We start from the raw sequence: 22550 nt of genomic DNA, 5'->3' as shown, positions 1-22550 counted from the left end.
TTGATCGTGGTTAGACATATGTTTTCTTCAGACGGCTGCTAAAGCAAGACATTTGACGTGCTCTTTAGACCGCGTCTAAAGGAGTTAGACGTCCCCGTCTAACTACGCATCCCTTTAGACCTCGTCTAAAAGAGTTAGACGTATCCGTCTAACTACGCATCCCTTTAGACCTCGTCTAAAGGAGTTAGACGTACCCGTCTAACTACGCATCCCTTTAGACCTCTTCTAAAGGAGTTATACTTACCCTTCTAACTATGCATCCCTTTAAACCGCGTCTAAAGGAGTTAGACGTCCCCGTCTAACTACGTTTCCCTTTAGACCTCGTCTAAAAGAGTTAAACTTCCACGTCTAACTACGTTTCCCTTTAGATCTCGTCTAAAGGAGTTAGACTTCCACGTCTAACTGCGTAAGACGTCTAAGATAGCCTACTTTAGACCACGTCTAAAGTAGCATAGTCTTATATATGCACCTGCACAAAACAAATAGACAAATTAACTTTAGTCACAACTAAATTTTAACAAAGATCATCAAAATAAAGTCAGCATAAAATAATCTTACTCTCTAGTTTATTTTGGTCAAAATAATTTGACCCAACATATTTATTTATTTTCTCATCTTTAATTTGAATTGTCAATGCCCACGCTGATATTTCTTTCACCAATAATTGACTTTTGATAACTAACTTAACCGTACATCAACACATTTACTTTAGATAGTAATATTGAAATTTACTATCAAATGTGTATGAGTACCGAATTAAATTACTCTTAGAACAAATAAAAAACTATAATATGTATTTTTGTATGCACCATTTTCTTTAGTAATTTTCTTTTAGGTGCAACATCTTCAATTTTGACAACTTCATTACTTTATATTTTAAGGTATTTACTAAGTGAACACTATTTATGTTATTTTTGTTTTAATCTTTTATTTTTCTTACACACAATATGACGTGAGTTCATATAGAGACCAAGTTTCTCTTTAGACAACTGCAATTCACATAAATTAACTTTAGTGTGAATAAGAAAAATCCAAATTAGATGTATGAAAATACATTAGTGTAACTCTAACTTTAATGCATTTAATTTAAAAATAAAATAAAATATATATTATAGTGTATTTATTATGATATCTTTATTCTAATAATACCCTTAGTAATTTTAACCATTTTAGATATAATTCTTAACAATAACAAATTCTAGATACGCCTTAAAACTTCATCATATAAATTAAACTTAAGATGTTGACAAGAAAAATTGTATAAGCATAAGTGTTAACTTGATTAGATAACAAAACAAATGAACAATCATAATCACATAAATTCAAAATAATGGTAAGTCTCATCATAAGATACCAAATGCAACATAATATTTAGTCTTTGGACATTATATATTAACTTGCAAACGATACTCTTTTGTAGTAATAAAATATTACAATAAGTCGTATCAAACAATTAGTTATCATTAGATAGTCCAATTATTCAGATGGCACACCGAATAATTGTTACATATTTATTACCACATGTGCATAATGTTATTCTGACCAATTAATTATCTTCTTTTGGGCTGATTAAATAACCGCATGAATTACATACACACTACCTTTTTAATTTATAAAAATATATTAACCTACACAAGATAGCCTATTTTGATTGAATGTTGCTTCAATTAATTGATTAAATTAATTAATAACTTCTCTACATACTTTAAGTATGTAACTCGACCAATTAGTAAACTTCCTTTGGGCTGATTAATAACCGCATAGTTACAAACACAACCGTCTTAATCTCACTAGTCAAAAAATGATCTTTACCGACATAATTTATCGAGAGTTTTATAAAACTCTTGGTAATGGTCCCAAGAGGAATAAATCTTTCGTTATTAAAAATAAATTCCGAAAGGTGTATAAAACATTCGGTGCTATGAGTTTTCACCGAAAGTTTTTCAAAAAACTCTCGGGTTTGACTGTTCTAAAAAAAGAAAATAATTCTAAGTGTTGGAAAAGAGTAATTGTGAAGGTTTTCAAAAAACCATCGATTTTGATTCTCCACAAAAGGGTAATTGCGAAGGTTTTTCAAAAACCTCTCGGTTTTGACTCTTCCCAAAAAAACTGAAAATAATTCTAAGTATTGGGAAGGGGGTAATTGCGAAGGTTTTCAAAAAACCTTCGGTTTTGACTCTTCTCATAAAAACTGAAAATAATTCTAAGTGTGGAAAGGGTAATTGCGAAGGTTTTCAAAAAACCTTCGGTTTTGACTCTTCTCATAAAAATTGAAAATAATTCTAAGTGGTGGGAAAGGGTAATTGCGAAGGTTTTTCAAAAAACCCTCGATTTTGACTCTTCCAAAAAAAATGAAAAATAATTCTAAGTGTTGGGAAGGATAACTGCGAAGGTTTTTCAAAAAACCCTCGGTTTTAATACTTCCCAAAAAAACAGAAAATAATTTTAAGTGTTGGGAAAGGGTAATTGCGAAGGTTTTTCAAAAAACCATCGGTTTTGACTCTTCCCAAAAAATTGAAAATAATTCTAAGTGTTGGGAAAGGGTAATTGCGAAAGTTTTTCAAAAAACCTTCGGTTTTGACTCTTCCCAAAAAAATTGAAAATAATTATAAGTGTTGGAAATAAGGTAATTATGAAGGTTTTTCAAAAAACCCTCGGTTTTGACTCTTCCCAAAAAAACTGAAAAATAAGGTAATTGTCCCAAAAGTTTTGATTTTTCCCCCTAAAAAAACTAAAAATAATTCTAAGTGTTGGGAATGGGGTAATTGCGAAAAATTTCTAAGTATCTTTCGGTTTTGATTGGTAATATCGAGAGTTATAGGCATATCTCTCGGTATTTGACATCTCAAAACCGAAAGATATTTAGAAAACTTTTGGTATTTCACTTCTCAATTTGTTAATTTAATTGATGTTTCATTTTCTAATTAGCGTGTTTAAACTCCTAACTAAGCTAATAAAGTGTGTTGTTTTTGAAGTATAGGGATTGTGATTAATTATGTAAATGTATATGATTGTGTATGATTATATAAAGAAGTGCATGTTTTGAGTTTGATTTTATTAAGGATGTGTGTAGAGTTTGACTATTAGATATGTGGGGATTGTGTAATGTTTTAAGGATATGAAATATGTTAAATTAATGTTGTTCAAGCTAATTAGAAAGTTAAACACCAATTAAATTTAAAAAATGAAGAAGTGAAATACCAAAAGATATTCAAATATCTTTCGGTTTTGAATGGTAATACCGAGAGTTATATGTATATCTCTCGGTATTTAATTTCTTCATTTTTTTAATTTACTTGGTATTTAATTAGCTTGTCTAAACTCCTAACTAAGCTAATAAAGTGTGTGTTATTTTTGAAGTGTAGGGATTGTGATTAATTTTATAAATGTATATGATTGTGTTTGATTATATAAAGAAGTGTAGATGTTTGTGTTTGATGATAATAAAAATATGTGTAGAGGTTGATTATAAAAAGGATGTGTTTGATGATAAATAGGTTGTGTTTTAAATAGATGAATGTGTGTTGTTAATGTATTAAGTTCAAATATTTAAGGTCAAAACCGAGAGATATACACAATTCTCTCGGATTTTCTCTTATTAAAATTTGTGTGAGATCCATCAAAACCGAGAGATTTACTCATATCTCTCGGAAATAAATAACCAACACCGAGAGTTATACATAAAACTCTCGGAAATATTAAATATCAAAACCGAGAGTTATACCTAAAACTCTCGGTAAAACCCCTTTTAATTAAAAAAACCTCTTTCCCTTTCCAGATCACTATCACCCACTTCTTCCCTTTCCCCTTCTCCCGATCGACAGTCGCGCTCACCCGAAAGACGATCCATGTCGATAACGACAAACGCCGCCCACGCCCAATGCCGCCCACGCCCAACGGCGCCCACGTCCACGCCGTCGATTGATCCTTCCGCCGTCGATTGATCCTTCCGCCGTCTGTAGCTCGCCGTCTATCTACCTGTCGCCGCATCTCTAGCTCGTCGTCGATCTGCCTGTCGTCGTGCTTATTCTCTTCAACTTCTAAGTTAGTTTAATTATGTTTATATTATATGGTTAGATTTAGGTTTGATGTTGGTTAGTTTTAGGTTTGATTTAGGTTACAGCTTTTTGGATTTAAGTTTGATTTATGTTAGATTTAGGTTTGAATGATGTTAGTTTTATGTTTGATTTAAGTTAAATTTTGTTAGATTTAAGTTTGATTTATGTTAGATTTAAGTTAGATTTATGATTTATATTAGATTTAGGTTTGAATGATGTTAGTTTTATGTTTGATTTATGTTATATTTTGTTGGATTTAGGTTTGATTTAAGTTTTTGAATGAATTGATTAATATTGATATTAGTTTTAGATTTGATTATTATTGATGTTAGATTTAAGTTTGTGAATGAATTGATTATTATTGAGGTTAGTTTTAGGTTTGATTATTATTGATGTTAGATTTAGGTTTGTGAATGAATTGATTATTATTGATGTTAGTTTTAAGTTTGATTATTATTGATGTTAGATTTAGTTTGATTTAAGTTTGTGAATGAATTGATTATCATTGATGTTACTAATTTCATAAATCATTTATTTCAATAGGCGGGTAAAATAAGAAGGACCCCCTCCATGGTTGAGTTTTTAAGAGGACCCGTACCCTAAAAGTTACAAAAGAAAACCCCAACCCGATCCCGGACGAACGAGCGCAAGAGAAGATTGTAAGTTAATTGACTTTAATAAAATTATATATAGCTTATTTATATAAATAAAAATTAATTTCAAATGTGTAGGTAGAGATGAAGGAAGTAAGAAGCAATGAACCAAATATCTCTGACTTCGTCTTGATGAAGAAAGTGTTCAGACGCCAAATGAATGTGACAGTGATCAGTATGGAATCCGACGTCCGACCCACACAAGAGTATCGTCAGTGTGACAACAATTCTCAATGATCCACTGATCGGTTGTTGGAGGAGAATGAATAGCTAAAGACGGATGTGAGACACATGACGTTGACAATGGAGGAAATTCAAAAGGAGGGATATAGAAAGAGCAAAAATGATTAGTGAAATGGAAAAGAGGGATAGAGAAAGATCGCAAAGGGAGAGTAAAATGGAATTAGAGAGGATGAAATGACGCAAAGAATGGAGAAATATGAACAACAAATTGAATTCTTAATGACAACCCCCTCCCCCAGCTAGTTAGTACATTATAATTTTTGAACAATTATAAACATTTTAGTTCGACTGATACAGGTTGTTTGGATGATTGAGTTTGGTTTAAAATTTTGGAATTATAATGATCTTTTGGTTTATGAATATTATTATATATGTATTGGTTTGGCTAAACAGGTTTTGATTACGCATAAAACGATCAGCTTATTTGAGACATTTATAGAGGCAATACCGAGAGTTATTTGGAAAACTCTCGGTTTTACCCTTACAAGGAAACCCGGGAGTTATTTGAAAAACTCTCGGTTTTTCCTTAAAGAAAACACGAGAGTTTTTTGAAAAACTCTCGGTTTTACCTTACAAGAAAACCCGAGAGTTATTTGAAATACTCTCGATTTTTCTTGCAAGGGAAAAACCGAGAATTTTTCCAATAACTCTCTGGTTTTCTTGTAAGGGAAAAACCGATAGTTTTCCAAATAACTCTCGGGTTTTCTTGTAAGGAAAAACCGATAGTTATTCAAATAACTCTTGGTTTTTCTTGCGGGAGAAAATCCGAGAGTTTTTCAAATAACTCTTGGGTTTTCTTGTAAGGAAAAACCTAGAGTTTTTCAAATAACTCTCTTTTTTCTCTCTGGTATCTAAAGCGAGAGATTTATAAAATCTCTCGGTAAATACCCAATTAAATTTACCGAAAGTGGCAATACCGACGAATGCTGAGAGCTACCCAAACTCTCGGTACTATATCTATACCAACAGATATAGGGCCATTACCGAGAGTTTATACTCTTAGTAATGACCCTTTTTTCACTAGTGTCTTATAAAACAAATTATTTAGATAACTTCAATCAAAATGTTTTATAAATTAATAATTTGTACATAATTTAAATTTGCAATTCGACCAATTATTAATCTTCCCTTGGGCTGATTAATAACCGCATAATTACTAATTTAAGTGGCCTAAAATTGAACCAATTTTTGAATGTGTTATTAACACTGAAAATTCGAATTTTGTTATATGTATCAAAATCGCAAAATTTTCATATGTGTGTAACACAAAACAAATAATTACGATTTGACTCGTCACCCAAATATTTCTTAATATCAATCTATATAACTCAATAAAATTTTATTTTCTCAATTCCTTAATTATTAATATATATATATTATTATTATAAATAATTAATATCTTAATTATTCTTTAATTTCTTTATTAAATATATATATAATTAATGCACTTATATACATAAATATAACAAACATAGAAACATGATTAGGAAAGATTGAGAATGACCCCTTAAAAATAGACTAGAAATAACCTCTCAGTTTAGAAGCATGCCTAGGATAAAGGCTTATGAAAAAAATGTAAAAATGACATGTTCTTAAAAGGTCAATAGTTTCGAAGTAAATATTGTCTATTCGGACGGGCGTGTGAAACAACGTCGATTTCATTTCCCATAGGGAGGCGTGTGGAACAACGTCGATTTTATTTCCAATAGGTAACCAAAAATTAATTTCTGCAAACATTTTTCTTTCATAATTTCTCAAGAAAGAAAATTAGGCGGCAATTCTTAAAAGAGCCGAGTTGGTCTAGGTCGACTATTTTGGAGACGAGCACGATTTGAGTTAGTCTCTCGACTAATCAATTGATTCGAAATTCTATTAGACAAACTCAAGTACTAGCCTATCATTGAAGAACATTGTCTATAACTCAATCACAATCGAACAATGTGAAGAGAATTGGTTAAAATTGATAGAGGAGTTTGAGTTGCAAGACAATTATTGGTTGAACTCCTTGCACGTAAAACGTGCTAAATGGATTCCTGTGTATGTTAAATGTCACTTCTGGGCAGGCATGTCAACATCTCAAAGAAGTGAAAGTATGAATGATTTTTTTGATGACTTTGTTCATTCAAAAACATCCCTAAAACAATTTGTAGAACAATATGACAAGGCCATTAATAAGAACATAGAGAAGGAAAAGAAATTGGATTTTCAGTCTTATAATTTGACTATTTCAATTGTGAGTGGGTTAGTCTTATATATATAGATTAGTTAGTTAAAAAGTTGAACTTATATTGTTAAAATGTCCCGCATTTATCTAATTTGGTGTTGAATTTAAAATATAAAGTGTTATTAGCATAGTTGGTTAAAAGGTTATACTTATTTTGTTAGGTTGCGAGTTCGAAACATACATATAATATTTTTAATTTTATTCTAAACCGTTTTAAGTTTATGTGTGAGTCAACCCACAATCCGACCCTAATATCCATTTACTCTCACATATATATCCAAATTAACCACAGCTCTCAACCCGACAATTTGGACACTTTAAAAATTAAGCATCATTATATATATATATATATATATATATATATATATATATATATATATATATATTAGTTAGTTAAAATGTTGAACTTATATTGTTAAAAATTATGCATTCATCTAATTTGGTGTTGAATTTAAAATATAAAGTGTTAATAATTTTGATGGTTATTTATTTCACTTAAGTAAGATTGCATGGTTTTAACATCATTAAAAAGGGAGAAATTGTTGGGAAAAGTAAAAACAAAGTAAAGAAAAGAGTTAATTAAGTGAGAAGTAATTAACTTAGAAATAAACAAAAACTTTGAAACATTAAACAACATAATTTCGATGATGTTTTGAACGGAATTTTGATGATGTTTAGTTGTGAATAAAGTTAAGTTGTCTATGTGGTTTTGTGCAAGTGTATTAGACTATGCTAACTTAGACGTGGTCTAAGCAGGCTATTGGACGAAGTTAGACGAGAACGTTTAACTCCATTAGACATGGTAGTCTAATGGGATGTGAAGTTAGATGAGAATGTCTAACTCCATTAGACGTGGTAGTCTAATGGAATGCGAAGTTAGATGACAACGTCTAACTCCATTAGACGTGGTAGTTTAATGGGATGCGAAGTTAGACGAGAACGTCTAACTCCATTAGACGTGGTAGTCTAATGGGATGCGAAGTTAGACGTTGTAGTCTAACTCCATTAGACGTGGTAGTCTAATGGGATGCGTAGTTAGACATTGTAGTTTAACTCCATTAGACGTGGTAGTCTAATGGGAAACGTAGTTAGACGTTGACGTCTAACTCTATTAGAATTGACTTTCTAATGTGATACGTAGTTAGACGTTGTAGTCTAACTCTATTAGACTTGGTAGTCTAATGGGAAACGTAGTTAGATGTTGACGTCTAACTCCATTAAACTTGATAGTCTAATGGAATACGTAGTTAGACGAGGACGTCTAAATCCATTAGACATGGTGGTCTAATAGAACGCGCAGTTAGACGTAGAAGTCAAACTCCCTTAGACTTGATCTAATGGAGCACGTCTAATGTCTCGCTTCAGCAGCCGTTTGAAGTTAGCATACGTCTAACCACGATCAACTAGTTGTCTACTATTCTTTCTCCACTCACTTTTGTGCAGTCTGACAAGCTAGTTAATTGTATCCAATGAACGAACTCCACGTACGCAAATGTCCTTCCAACTGTTTGTCTAGTACAAGAAAATTTCAGAAGGATATTAGGCGCACTACCAGTTCGGTACGGCCACGATCCATGTTGCTCAGAGACTACAAATTTCTGATATTATGGGAGGTCTTCCATTGGATTCTTGCCACGTTTCCATGAAGAAGATTCGACCATTGGTGCAAAGACAACGGACGAATCACTCATTACCTTGCCAGTTTACTAAATTCATAAACTCAATCTTGCACTTACTGATTTCTTACATTCTTCAAGTTCAAGAGAGAAAGAATCAATTATTGTCTAGCTGTAAGAATATTGTTGAGAATATTATAAGTTGAACAGAGGTTGTTCTGTTCAATAGATAGTTAGCTAGTTCAATTAGCTGTATTTGATTCAAAGTAGTTAGTGGATATCCTTCCGATTGTGGAAGAATGGGTGACGTAGGAGGGTTTGCTCCGAACATCCACAAATAACTCCCTATGTTTTTTACTTTCTGTCATTCATCTTTCATTGGTTCAAAGCTTCAAATCCGACGAACACTTCCGCACTTGAAACCGTTTCAAGAGTTTGAAGGATTTGTGAAGAATGGAAACAAATTTTAACTTCTAACAGAGTTAAAATCGAACTTAAGTGTATTAGTTGTTAACAATAGTTAGACCCTAGTCTCTATTGTTAGTACCAATCATATAAGTGTTAATATCCTAGTTGGTTAAATTATTGTATTTGTTTTGTTAGGTTGTGAGTTTGAAACTTACCTATAGCATTTTTAATTTTATTTTAAACCGTTTTAAGTTTATGGGTGGGTCAACCCACAATCCGACCTAAGTATCCATTTACTCTCACATATATATTCAAATTAACCACAACTCTCGACCCGGCAATCCGTACACTTTAAAAATTAAGCATCATTATATATATATATATATATATATATATATATATATATATATATATATATATTTGATTGGATATTTCTAAATGTATAATTTATTGTCTATCTCATTTCACTACAAATATTGGAATATATAAATACAAAATTTTGAAAATGACTTTGATTAGTTTATTTGATCAATTACGATAAATAAATACTTCAATTGTGATTTGAAAATTTTATAATATACTTAACTAAATTAAGTGTCTTTCGTATCATTCAAGTTAAATGAGTGTTTATAAATTGTTGATATTAATCTTATAGATTTTTTTTATATAAAGTTATTAAAAAATGTTAATCAACCTTATGTATAACTAATTGAATAATAATTTTTTTAATGTAATGAAATAATATAGAGAAAATCTACTCGTAAGAAAAAAATATATGCACATTAAAAAAGAAATTAGACATTAATATTAGAGTCGAACTCGAAACTAATCATTAACACTTACAAAAGTATCAAACTTATGGTATATTCCCAAATAACTGTTGGGTTTTGTAACAACAAAATTACGGATCTTCTTAGAAATTAAACCTGTAACAAATTAGTTTCCAAATCGTCTATGACGAACAACATATTTACCAAGAACTGAAATAACACAAAATAAATGACAACACAATATACGTGGTTCGGTCAAAATCGACCTACGTTCACGGGAGGGATAAGATTCACTAAATCAAAGAATTGTCAATAGTAGAAACTTACATGCCCTTCTCTTTGGTCTTTCAATTAGTTCATATGTGTCATTTTTCAGCAATGACTTCATCTCTTCATCCATGGTAGCTATCCATTATTCCTTATGAGCATCCCCAAGAGTCTCCTTATAGCATATAAGCTCCCCACAATCAATTAGAAGGACATACTCTATAGTAGGGTACTTAGAACTATATCTTTTCTCCTTAGTAGACCTCCTAATTACCTATGTTTATTGATTCTGCTGATTTCAATCTTCTTGTTGAACTTCAAAATCAGCCTCAATATTATCACCAAGATCAGTTTCTCTGTATCATTTTCATGGCCTACAGCTTGATCCTAAGGAATATCATCATCACTATCTGAGTCTGAAGCTACATTTGACATTGTCTCCTCAACATCATGAGACAACTCAAGACTAGAATGATCACGTATGTATGCATTAAGATTTTCACCATCTTCAAAATTCTCAATAGCAAGATCTTCAAGGAATACCACATCTCGGTTTCTCAAAACCTTCTTATCAACTGGGTCATAACACCTGTATCTTCACTTTTCATCACCATAACCCAATGCATTGACTGGTTTTTACATCTAGCTTAGACCTCTCGTCTTTTGGAACATGCACAAAAACTCTACAACCAAAAACACGTAAATAGTCATAATTAACATCTTTACCAGACTAGACGCTTTCTACACACTTATTATTCAATGGCTTGGAGGGAGAACGGTTGATCACATACAATGTAGTGCTCATGGCTTCAACCTAGAAATGCTTAGCCAACTTGGCATGGGAGAGCGTACTCCTCATTCGTTCTAACATTGTTATGTTCACCCTCTCTGCCACTCCATTTTATTGTGGAGTCTTGGGCAAAATTTGTTCATGTCGAATACCCTACTTTTTGTAATAATCATCAAATGGGCCTATGTACTCTCCCTTATTATCTAACTGCACCCTCATCAGTTTTATTCCTTCTCTTTCAACCAGCTTGTGAAAGACATCAAACCTTGCTACAACCTCGTCCTTGGATTTTATAACATAGGACCAAACCTTCCTAGATGCATCGTCTATGAAAGTTACAAAATAAGAAGCACCACCTATGTATTTAATCTTTATAAAACCACAAACATCTGTATGGACCAATTCAAGGACATTCTTTTTCAGTTCCGCTTTCGACTTACTGAATGAGACTCTGTTCTGCTTACCCTTCAAGCAATGCTCACAATTTTCAAGATGAGCATCCTTGAGATTCGACAACTCATTCCTCTTGATCAAAACATTCAGTCCCTTTTCACTAATGTGACCTAGTCTCTTGTGCCACAACTTAGAGGATGACTCTATCACGACAGAATATGTTGCATCATAGACAATTTTCAAATTTGTCTTGTATAAGGAACAATATTTCTTTCTTCGTGCAACAATCAATGAACCCTCGCTTAACTTCCATGCTCCACCACTGAAAACATTATGGTAGCCTCCATCATCGAGCTTACCTATTGAAATCAAATTCATTCTCAAATCAGGAACATGTCTTACATCTCTAAATGTCATGAAACAGCCTATGTTTTTCTCGATTCTAACATCACCAAGACCAAATATCTTGGACACACCACTATTTCCCATGTGAACCTCACCATAATCACCAGCTTTATAAGATTGGAAATAACCTTTGTGTGGAGTAATATGGAATGAAACACCTGTGTCAACAATCCATGATGTTTCATTTGAAGATGTGCTAAGACAAGAGTCTTGACAGTTAGAAGAATATGTCAGTTCATCATCTAAAGCATAAGCAAATGTATTTGCACTTTGTTCTTTCTTTTCTCTGGGTTTCACCGTACCCTTTGCTTTATCATTTTTAAATTTCCAGCATTCGTTTTCCAATGACCCATTTTGACACAGTAATGGCAAGCATCATCCTTCTTTAGAGCTCTAGACTTTCCCCTACTCGAACCACTTCGATTATCCTTTGATCTTCCTCTATTAGTCACCAACATATCATACTTAGAGGGTTTATCCCCTTTTGATTCTCCTCATCAAGTAAGGAACTGGTGACAAATGTCATGTTGACTTTACCATTTGGTGTTGAGTTGCTGAGAGTAATAATAAGTGTCTCCCAACTTATAGGCAAAGATCCAAGGACTAAAAGTGCTTGCACCTCATCCTCAAAGTTTATCTTCATACTACTCAGCTAATTCAAAATATTTTGAAATTCATTCAAGTGCTCAGCAATTGATTTATTATCAATGTACTTCAGATTCACTAGCCTTCGTATCAGTGATGTTTTATTCCCTACCGACCTCCCAGCGTAGAGAGCTTCAAGTTTTCTCCACACACCATACACCGTACTCTCGTTCTCAACATGGTGCACAACATTTACACCAACCTAGAAATGAATAAAGCTACACGCCTTTCTATCTGTCTTTTTCCAATCAGCTTCTTTTGTACTCTCAAGTCTAACACCCTCATTTTCAATTATTTTATTCAAATCATTTGAAACTAATAGATCACTAATCATCAGTTTTTTATTGCAGGTAGTTTGTACCATTAAAACACACCATATCAGGTCTAGATTTCCCCATTATTATTTCCTTAACAACTGACAAAAACTCCAACAAAGAAACCAATTGATCTCCCCTTTGAATTTCGTCGAGTAACTAGCAAAGCACTCTGCTCCAATGTTAAAATAGATAACCAATCAATATTGCTCTATTACCACTGTTGGGTTTCGCAACAGCAAAACTACGGATCTTTTTAGAAATCAAACATACCCTGCTCTCAAATGAAAGAAGTGCACTAGTAGAAAAAATATTTTTAACGACCAACATTAATCACAGCGATCATTCGTCGTGGTTAATAATTTTTATAAGTGTCGGCTATCTATATGCCGTGGTTAATAATTTTTATTAGTGTCGGCTATGTAACGCCCACACTAATAAGTATTATTAACCACGACTTTCATTGTATTCGTCGTGGCTAATGTTTTGGCTTTCCCGCCACACTCCCGCCATTATTATTAGTCACAGTTTTATGATGAACGCCGTGGCTAAAAGTTATTTCTTCTCGCCCTTTTTAGTGAAAATTAATAACCATAACGATAGCATAATGCCGTGATTAATAAACTATTTATTAATCACGGTTTTATGATAACGCCGTCCTTAATAGTCCTCCACTAAAATTTCCTTGATTTTAGTGTTGCATTCTTAGAAAAATGACTTTCTTGATTTTTTAGGGTCGTTAATAATAACTTATACATTATATTTCAATCATTATATAAATTTACCAAATGTAGTTTTAATGTTATTTTGCAGTAGTGTCTTCATCGAGGAGGGGACGAGGGAAGAACAAAAACACAGTTCTTGCAAGAATGGGAACCGGAGAGAAGATGAGGTTGGAGTTCAGGGACTTGGATGGAAGGCCTATATGCGATAACGCCCTCTATTGGTCTCGCCATATTGGCAGCGTTGTCCGGAAAGCCGAGTTAGTGTCACATTGTCTAAAAAATTGGTCTGATCTCTATCAATGTAAATTGAACCATATATGGTAGTCCATCTTAGTGAGTTATATATTTTTTAACGTGTATCTTATAATTTGAAATTTTTAAATCCTAAAATATATTGTTATTTTTCAGGATCCTTTCGAGAGTTCAACAAACATTCTTATTGAAGCCTATAAAGATAAGACGATGCCACAAGCAAAGAAGGCATGGGATAGGTGGAGATATGCGAACAATAAGACTTACATCGACCCGTATATTGACGACGAGGATAGAATTAGAACAAACCCTCCTCGGGAATTTTATTACGAAGATTGGAATTATTTACTTGACAATCACTACTTCACGTATAAATTTAAGGTATATTACATAGTCATTTATATTTCATTATATGTGTTTTTCAACTATTAACTAACAACTATTATCTTATAATTGTAGAAAAAAATAAGATCAACGTTGACAACAAAAAGAAATTGATGTACCCAACCACACCGACAACAAACCATTTTCGTAGAAAGAACGAGATATGGTAATTTTTAGTAAAAGTATTCAATTTACATAATATCTAACATATGATATATGTATGTTATTTGTACAGGAGAGGGAGATGGGACACACCCCTAGTCAAGAAGAGTTCTTCCTACAAACACACGCTAGGAGAGCGACTGCCGATGATCCGACTCCCACGCCTTCTCCGCTCGTTCAACATGCCATCGTAAGTTGTTATCATTTCTATCGTTTTAGTTTGAATGTCTAAGTTTAAAATAACTAACATTAATGTTGTAAATGATTGTAGACTGTGATGCGCGAGCGACTAGAAACAAATCATAATTTGTCGTCGCTCGAGGTGTTTGAGTCTGCTTTAGGATGACAAGGACATGGGAGGGTGACAGGGATGGGATCGGGAATACCCACTCACTTCAGACCCGATCAAAGGAGAGTTCTTCTTCAAGTGTCAACTCGCGTGTTTCACAACAAACGCTGATGGAGGAGAACATAATTCTGCGAGAAGAGTTGAATATGATACGCACACAACAGAAAGCACAAAATGAGGCACATGAGCAAATGATTAACGATATTTAGGCACAGGTGCGCGCACAACAAGAGGCTTTTGAGGCGTTCATGTCTAGGAATCCCCATCCTCCCCCCAATTAGTGATTCACATTACGATTTGATTTCAGATTTTATATTACTATTTTAGAATTTTGTCGATTTGGATTTAATTTGTTTTATGAATCTTTTTTTTTTCGTAAGAACATTTGAAACAGATTTTGTGAAAATAAAAAATAACCGCGGTTTTTAATTTTTTTTAAAATTATTAACCATGACTTTAGGGGAGGAAGTCGTGGTTAATAATGTTACATTATTAACCACGGCGTTCTCCCAAAGCGGTGGTTCATAATACTATATTATTAACCACGACTTTGGGAGAACGTCGTGGTTAATAATACTATATTATTAACCACGGCTTTGGGAGAAATCCATGGTTAATAATGCTACATTATTAACCACGGCTTTAGGAGAATGCCGTGATTAATAATGCTATATTATTAACTACGGTTTTGGGAGAACATCGTGGTTAATAATGCTATATTGTTAACCACGACTTTGGGAGAACGCCGTGGTTAATAATGTAACATTATTAACCACGACTCCCTCCCTTTAAAACCGTGGTTAATAATCAAAAAAAATTTAACGTCGAGTTTTGTAGCGTCGACCAACGACGGCTTTGATTGCCGACGTTAATAATTATTAACTTCGGCATTATGACTTTTAACGACGGCTTTCATAGTCTTTAATGGTCATTTTTTCATTAGTGGTGATTACACTATAAATTATTAGAATACTCCACAATCAAAAGCTTCCTCGATCTTTCTCTCTAGATTAGTCAAAGAATAAGAAGGAAACTAGAAAACCTAGATCTATTCACTCTTTCTCAACCTTACTATGTTATGAGAAAAATAAAAATATATATATTTATACTCAAACTCATTTTTATAAAATAAAACCCTAACCCGTTTAACCGGAATTTAAAATATACTGGTAAAAAAAATATATATTTATACTCTAACTCATTTTTATAAAATATACCGGTAAGAAGAAAAAAAATATACATATTAAATAAGAAATTAGACAGTAATATTAGAGTGAAACTCAAAACTAATCAACGCTTACAAAAGTATCAAACTTATGGTATATTCCCAAATAATAACATCAAACAAATCTTCTATAAAAACTTTGTTTATTTATGATTAATAATGTCATCCATGAACCGGCCAATGGACACATAAGAAGAACCTCCCTCCGCCACGGCCTTCCTACTTTTGTCACTCATCTCCTTCATCCTCTTCCTCATCTCCAAACTCTCCTCACCATTCTCATCCATTAGTTGCCTTAACGCCCTTTCAATCACCGTCGCCGGCACCGTACCCGAGTCTTCATCAGCTATCTTCCACCGGCTTTGCCTATAATCCATCTTAAGATCAACAGACAATCCCACCTCCTTCACCATAAAAAAAGCATTCATATTCTGTTCCGCCTGAATCGGCCAAGTAGCTGTCGGAACCCCAAACCACACGGTTTCCAGCGTCGAATTCCAACCGCAGTGCGACACGAAACCCCCCACCGCCTCGTGAGACAGCACCTCCACCTGAGGTGCCCACCCGATAACTTTTCCAATCTCGGCCGTCCGTTCTAAGAAACCTTCCGGCAATACCTGACCCGGGTCTTCGTAATCGGTCGTGATCCACGACATCTTCTTGTCCGTTCCCAACGGACGCCTAAGCGACCAGAGAAACCGTTTTCCGGATTTCTCAAGCGCGTATGCGATCTCTTTCACTTGTTCGTCAGGAAAGGATCCCATACTCCCAAAACAAAGAAAAATGACAGACGACGAAGGTTGACCGTCCAACCAGCTTATAATGTCGGCTGACTTTTCATTGTTTACTTTCTTTATCTTCAGGATCGGGCCCACCGGATAAATCGGTGGATTCTTATCGTCCTCTGGTAAGACTTTAATCGCGTGTGATTCTATCTCCGCAAAAGTATTAACTGCAACCCCATCTACCTATACTCGAAAATAGCTCAATAATTCATTCCATCATTTCAAAAAAGAATCATATATTAAATTATTAATAATACCTCTCTCAACATCTTAGCAAGTTGGAGAAATATCTTTGAACCTCCTTCCTTATCCGTTATCACTGACGGTATGACCTTCGCCGGGTAACGGTTCTTGAAAACCGGCACATCTAGCTCAATGTCGGAGCCATCTAAATCGACCAAATTCTGTCCATACTCATCATGAAGGGTCTGCAAATGCCACATGAGTCCGATGAAAGTGGCACCGGACGAGAAAAAGACATAGCCAGGAACTTTAAACTCCCTAGCCACATCTACCATTCCAGCGCAGAACATGTCCAAGATGAACCCCACGAGCCGGCCGGAACCGGGACGGGCTATAACTTCTTGTTGGACGATTTCCTTGATAATAGGTTTGTAGAGATCCAATATATCGAGCATGGCGCGATGATCCATCACCGAATCGTCTTCGTCTCGAGTGACTTGGAGAAAACGAATACGGGTGGAGTCGTAGAGATCGTCGGGGGAGGGAAGGTCGACGGTGGGTCGGCCCTTCATATTGATGATGAGGAAAGTGGTCGAGAGATTTGGGTATCGAGAAAGAAGAAGATTTCCCATTTCTACCATTGAAATTAGATGGCCTACTCCAAAGGAGGGGATGAAAACTAACTCAATCTTCTCCATTAATTATCACTCTGTTACTAGTTCTTGATCGATCTCTGTATACTAATTGTTGTATCAATGTCTCGCATATATAAGGTAAATGTTGAATGAAAAGTTGGAAACGCAACTTTGAATATTCCAGTTGTGCTTTGTTTGGTTATTTATTTATTTTGTAGATGAAAACTTGAATGAATGAAGATATGTCAAAAATCTTAATGTATGAGAAAGTGGGTTTAGAAGGATATACAAGGAGAACCACACAACATTTATTTATTTATTTTTTCTTTTTTATTAGTTTTATAACAAAGATCATTTTCGTAATGTCCACTCCTATTTTGTGGTAGAGATTAGAGAATGAGTACTATTTTGTAACTTATATAATATGCAAGTCAATTCTTGGACTTTACATTATATTAATCTTTATATAATATAATAACAAAGTTTGAAAGAGACTCATTAGCTCTTTTATTTTTATTTGCTAAAACAATATATTAATTTTATAAATATCCAAAAGCATTCACATAAATGAACCAAATAATTATCGGTGATAATTTTATAAGGAGTATTAATTATTTTTGATAAAAAAAAATTTAAAAAGTATTAATATATACGAATAAAATAAAAATTAATAATTTAAAATAAAATATATTTTAGAATTTTTGTTAATAAAACAAATGACGTAATTTTTTAGAATTAATTGATTAAAAAATTAATATTGATTGAGTTTTTTTAAAAACCCGAAAAGAACAAGACCTAAGAATTGTGTACTTTTCAAAGTTAATAAAAATAAATAATTTAACTTCAATTTGAAAATGGTCTATACTAATTTCAGTTAAAAAAAAATAACTTTTATTGACTCATAATCATATAAAAATGACAATTTATTTTCTTAAATCATTAAAATACACACTTTTATGTTAAAACACTTAAAAAATTTAATTAAAAACATTTTTTTTATTAAATTGCGTTTAAGTAAAATACGTTTAATTATAATGTTTGCGTTAATTTATTAGTTAAAATTATTGTATCATATTATTATGTTGCAAAAAATTGAAATTATTATTATTATTATTTAATAGAGAATATAATTTATTATTATTTTTTAAATACAATAAAAAAAAATTAAAATTTTAATAATTTTATAAAATTAAAAGATAAAAAAATATTAAATTTTATAAAAACTACATTCTTGTAACATGTATCTAATATTTATATATAAATATTAATCAATCAAACAAACATTTTAATTTATTGTATGTATAATTATATACATGATACCAAATGTAGTCTCTTTTAGTCTAGTCACACTAAGAATGAATATTTCAACCTACTTAAAGTATAAGTATTAGGTTTGAACTTTTTAAACGATATAAATATGTATTTATGTCATTGCCTATAAAAAACACTCATAAAAGTCTAAGATACCTAAACGTGAAAAAAAAAATGGATGATGAAAATCTGTATGAATAGAAAATTATGACTGTTGAAGATAGAAAAGGCACAGCAATCTCTTATTTTTATTATTCATTTTTTTTAAAATTAAGGATTTATTTTGTAGGAATTAAATTAATACAGACGTCTATAATCATAATTTTTATTTTAATCATCTTCTTAAATTAAAACTTTTACCCAAAACTTTTTTACATTTAAAGTATTCTAATGGGTTTGAATAACTATTTATCATTTTTTTTATTGGTTTTCTTAATAACTAACTGTTCTTTTTTTTTTCTTCTTAATAATGCTGTTAAAAATAATGTAATGTTACTTTGCAAACTATATATACACACAAATAATTCCAGACACAACACAATTAGAAGTGTTCTGAGCTCATGGCTGACCTCAGTATTGAGATACCCTAAATAATTTTTTATTTTAATTTCACTTTATATTTGAGAATTAAATAATTATATGAGAGATGTATTGTCATCCTTCTTTGCTGGCGTGACTGATCTTCATCATCCATCCATAAACCTATGTAATTTAAAAGATTACGTCATTAATTTTTCTATAAGACCCAGCTGTATAGCCTGATAGATTACTTATTCACTTAAAAAAAGCTTACAGGTGTCTTAAAATGCTTTAAAAAAAAATTAAAGAGATGATAGGTGAACGAAGAAGGAAAGAAAGTAAGACCACAAATTCTACACGTAGAATACATAAATTATCAGATATGCAGGAGAAAGAGAAAAATTAATTTGGTATAATTTAAATCCCAAACTCAAAATCCCCCGTTATCCTTAAATTATTTCTTTCTATCAAACCTCCCAGAACCCTAGAGCATGCTATGTTTTTAGATCTAATTAAACAAAAAATTTATTTTTTATTTGAATTAACCAACTATATTTTATAATCACTATATTATTAAGAAATTAATTAACCAACTAAGTTAAATTAATTTATTAATCTATTTTATATCTTTGTATGATCATTTTTTAAAGTATTAAATAAATTTTAAAAAAAAAGTTGCATAAGTCCCCATAAATATCTAATTCTCGAGACCGGGCCAAGAGGGTCATGAGTAGGTACAGGGCCAGCATGAACTGCTTGATGCAGTCCCTTAACAATGTTATATATTTTATGATCACTATATTATTAAGAAATTAATTAACCAACTAAGTTAAATTAATTTATTAATCTATTTTATTATGGAAAGATTTCCGTTATTGAGTATGAGTTATCCCCATGACGATGAACTAGAGTCTCGAAAGAGAAAGAGGAAGTCGTACATGGATTGCACATATGTATGAGATTAAAAAATTTGTTATTGTGAGGAATTTGGTTACATCTTATAATTCGGAAGCTTCCTAGAAGTGTGTTGTGAATGGAATCAAGCCGATTAACAAGGAGAGAAGGAAATTGATGATGAAAGAAGAGCTTGACGGAGTATTTGATGATTGTAGATTGAATTTGATGTTTTTTTATACTTATTGTTTCTTAAGTTGATTTTCTTTTAAAAAAAAATAAGAAATTATATCATAATTTTGAAGTATAATTTTGTTTTTATGGTTCTTATAGAAAATGGATTTAAAATATTTGTTTCACTTTTATTTTAATTTTAGCTGAGAATCTAAGTCGTAAAAACGTTGCTTTTGAATTTCAACAATTTAAAAATACGAGGGATCGCGGTTTGGTTGAATCGTTTTTTTCAAATTCCTACTAAAATATATATACTAGTACTACTTACTGTTTTTTATTTTTTAGAACTTAGTACTACTTATTGATAAAGTATAAGAACTAATATTTCTCTAATTCTTCTTTATACTAATATTATTGTCCTCTATTGGGTATTTATTACTATAATAAAATGTATTAATATTAAATATTAAAAAGTTAGATATCAAAATTTTAAAATATTTTTAAAACTTCTAAATTATCTAATGAAGAAAAATGTAAACAAAATCAATGTTATTTAGATGAGTAACAATTTGGGTTTATCTTTCACAGTTAAGCACAAAATTTGAACTACTTAGGTGGTCGGTTAGTGATTTATTTTAAGTGTAGACAATTCAGATAAACCTCTTTTTTTTTAATCGAGTCGGTTGGGTTCGATAAAGCAGATCACCGAGTTGAAACTTTTTTCTGCTTACCCCAAATTAAAATATAGTTTCATTTAGTATCTTATTAACTTATTATATTTATCAAGGTTGCAGTAATCGGTAATCGGACATTAATCGACACACGGATTAATGATTAATTGGATTAATCGGGATTAATCGAATTAATCGTTTTTAGCCTAAGCTCATTATTTTTTAAGAATAATACTAAATTAGTAAGGGATTATTTTGAAATTAATCGAATTAATCGAAATAAGCCCTTCAAGTAAGGGATTATTTTGAAATAAGCCCTTAAACTATCGGGTCAAACCCAATTTAATCGGGTTGACCGTTGACCAGACCGTTGACCGATTTTTAGAAAAAACGAAACGTTTTTTTCCGATTTCCGATTAATCGCGGATTAATCGCGGATTAATCCCGTTTTTTTGCATCCTTAATATTTATAATTACAAAATATAAAAAGAACATCTAAGCCAACACAATATGTGTGCCTACAAAATGGGTAATATGTGTGCCTACAAAATGGGTTGTGGCTGACACACCCACTTAGCCTAATTCATTATGCATCTAAAGGTTGCCTAACTCCTTTTGAGCCCATTTGACCGTTGTCATTTTATCATGAAAAAGAACAATTTCAAAATGTTTGAAAACTATTTCAAGTGTTTAAACAAAATATTAATAAAAACTTTTGTTTCTTAATAAATGTGGAAATTATTAATGAAATTTGTATTTGAAATATAACCAGGTAGTTAAGACTTTATTACTTAAATTAAGTTTTAGTTTTAATCATTATCTTTTCATTATTTTAATCATTATATTAAAAAAAGGTAGAGAAAAAATATATTCTTATTTATCTAAAATTTTATTAAAAAAATCATTTTTTTTATTTACTTTTCAACTAAAAAAGTTTATCTTATATTATTCAATATATCTTATATTAAATAAAAGAAAATTCACTACTCACTTTTTATATTGTCAATTTTTAGAAGGAAATATGAATGTGATGATAATAAAATACTATTTTTTAAAATAAATTTATTTTTATATAATCTATTCATACTACATCAATCTAATTATCAACAAAAAAAAAAATATATAATTTTTTTTATATAATTTATCCAGCAATATAATGTTTATTGGATAAAGATTATTAAAAATAATATTTTAATTGAATAATAATTTATTTAGATAATGATTAATAGAAAAGTGATTTGAAAAAAATAAAATAAAATAAAAGGGAAGAGATAAAGAATAAAAGAAAAAAAAAAGAAGGTTGACTATCTTATTTATTCTCTCATTTAGCATTTGTTTGATTTTAATTTATTTTGAACAACAATATAGAATATTTAGTATTTTGATTTATTATTTGTTAATTGAAGAATGAAAATATTTAAAATTAATCAAAACCAAACTAAGGTGGGGCCACAATGAAGAACACGCACATATATATACAAACATGCACTGAGTT

The 22550-nt window shown here is 31.6% G+C and overlaps 1 protein-coding gene across 1 annotated transcript; it reads right to left on the bottom strand.

Moving 5' to 3' along the window:
• Nucleotides 1-10013: 10013 nt before the first annotated feature.
• LOC124936900 (anthocyanidin 3-O-glucosyltransferase 2-like) lies at nt 10014-17709 on the bottom strand. The gene is made up of 3 exons (XM_047477430.1): nt 16926-17709; nt 15982-16851; nt 10014-10067 (listed from the first exon to the last, which is right to left on the bottom strand). The coding sequence occupies exons 1-2, from the start codon at nt 17547-17549 to the stop codon at nt 16027-16029; spliced, it is 1449 nt and encodes a 482-aa protein (XP_047333386.1). The 5' UTR covers nt 17550-17709; the 3' UTR covers nt 10014-10067; nt 15982-16026.
• Nucleotides 17710-22550: the final 4841 nt, after the last annotated feature.

This window comes from Impatiens glandulifera, chromosome 4, assembly GCF_907164915.1.
Source record: "Impatiens glandulifera chromosome 4, dImpGla2.1, whole genome shotgun sequence".
NCBI classification, from domain to species: domain Eukaryota; kingdom Viridiplantae; phylum Streptophyta; class Magnoliopsida; order Ericales; family Balsaminaceae; genus Impatiens; species Impatiens glandulifera.
Note: the sequence above shows the minus strand (reverse complement) of the source record. Positions and strands in the feature narration are given on the sequence as shown.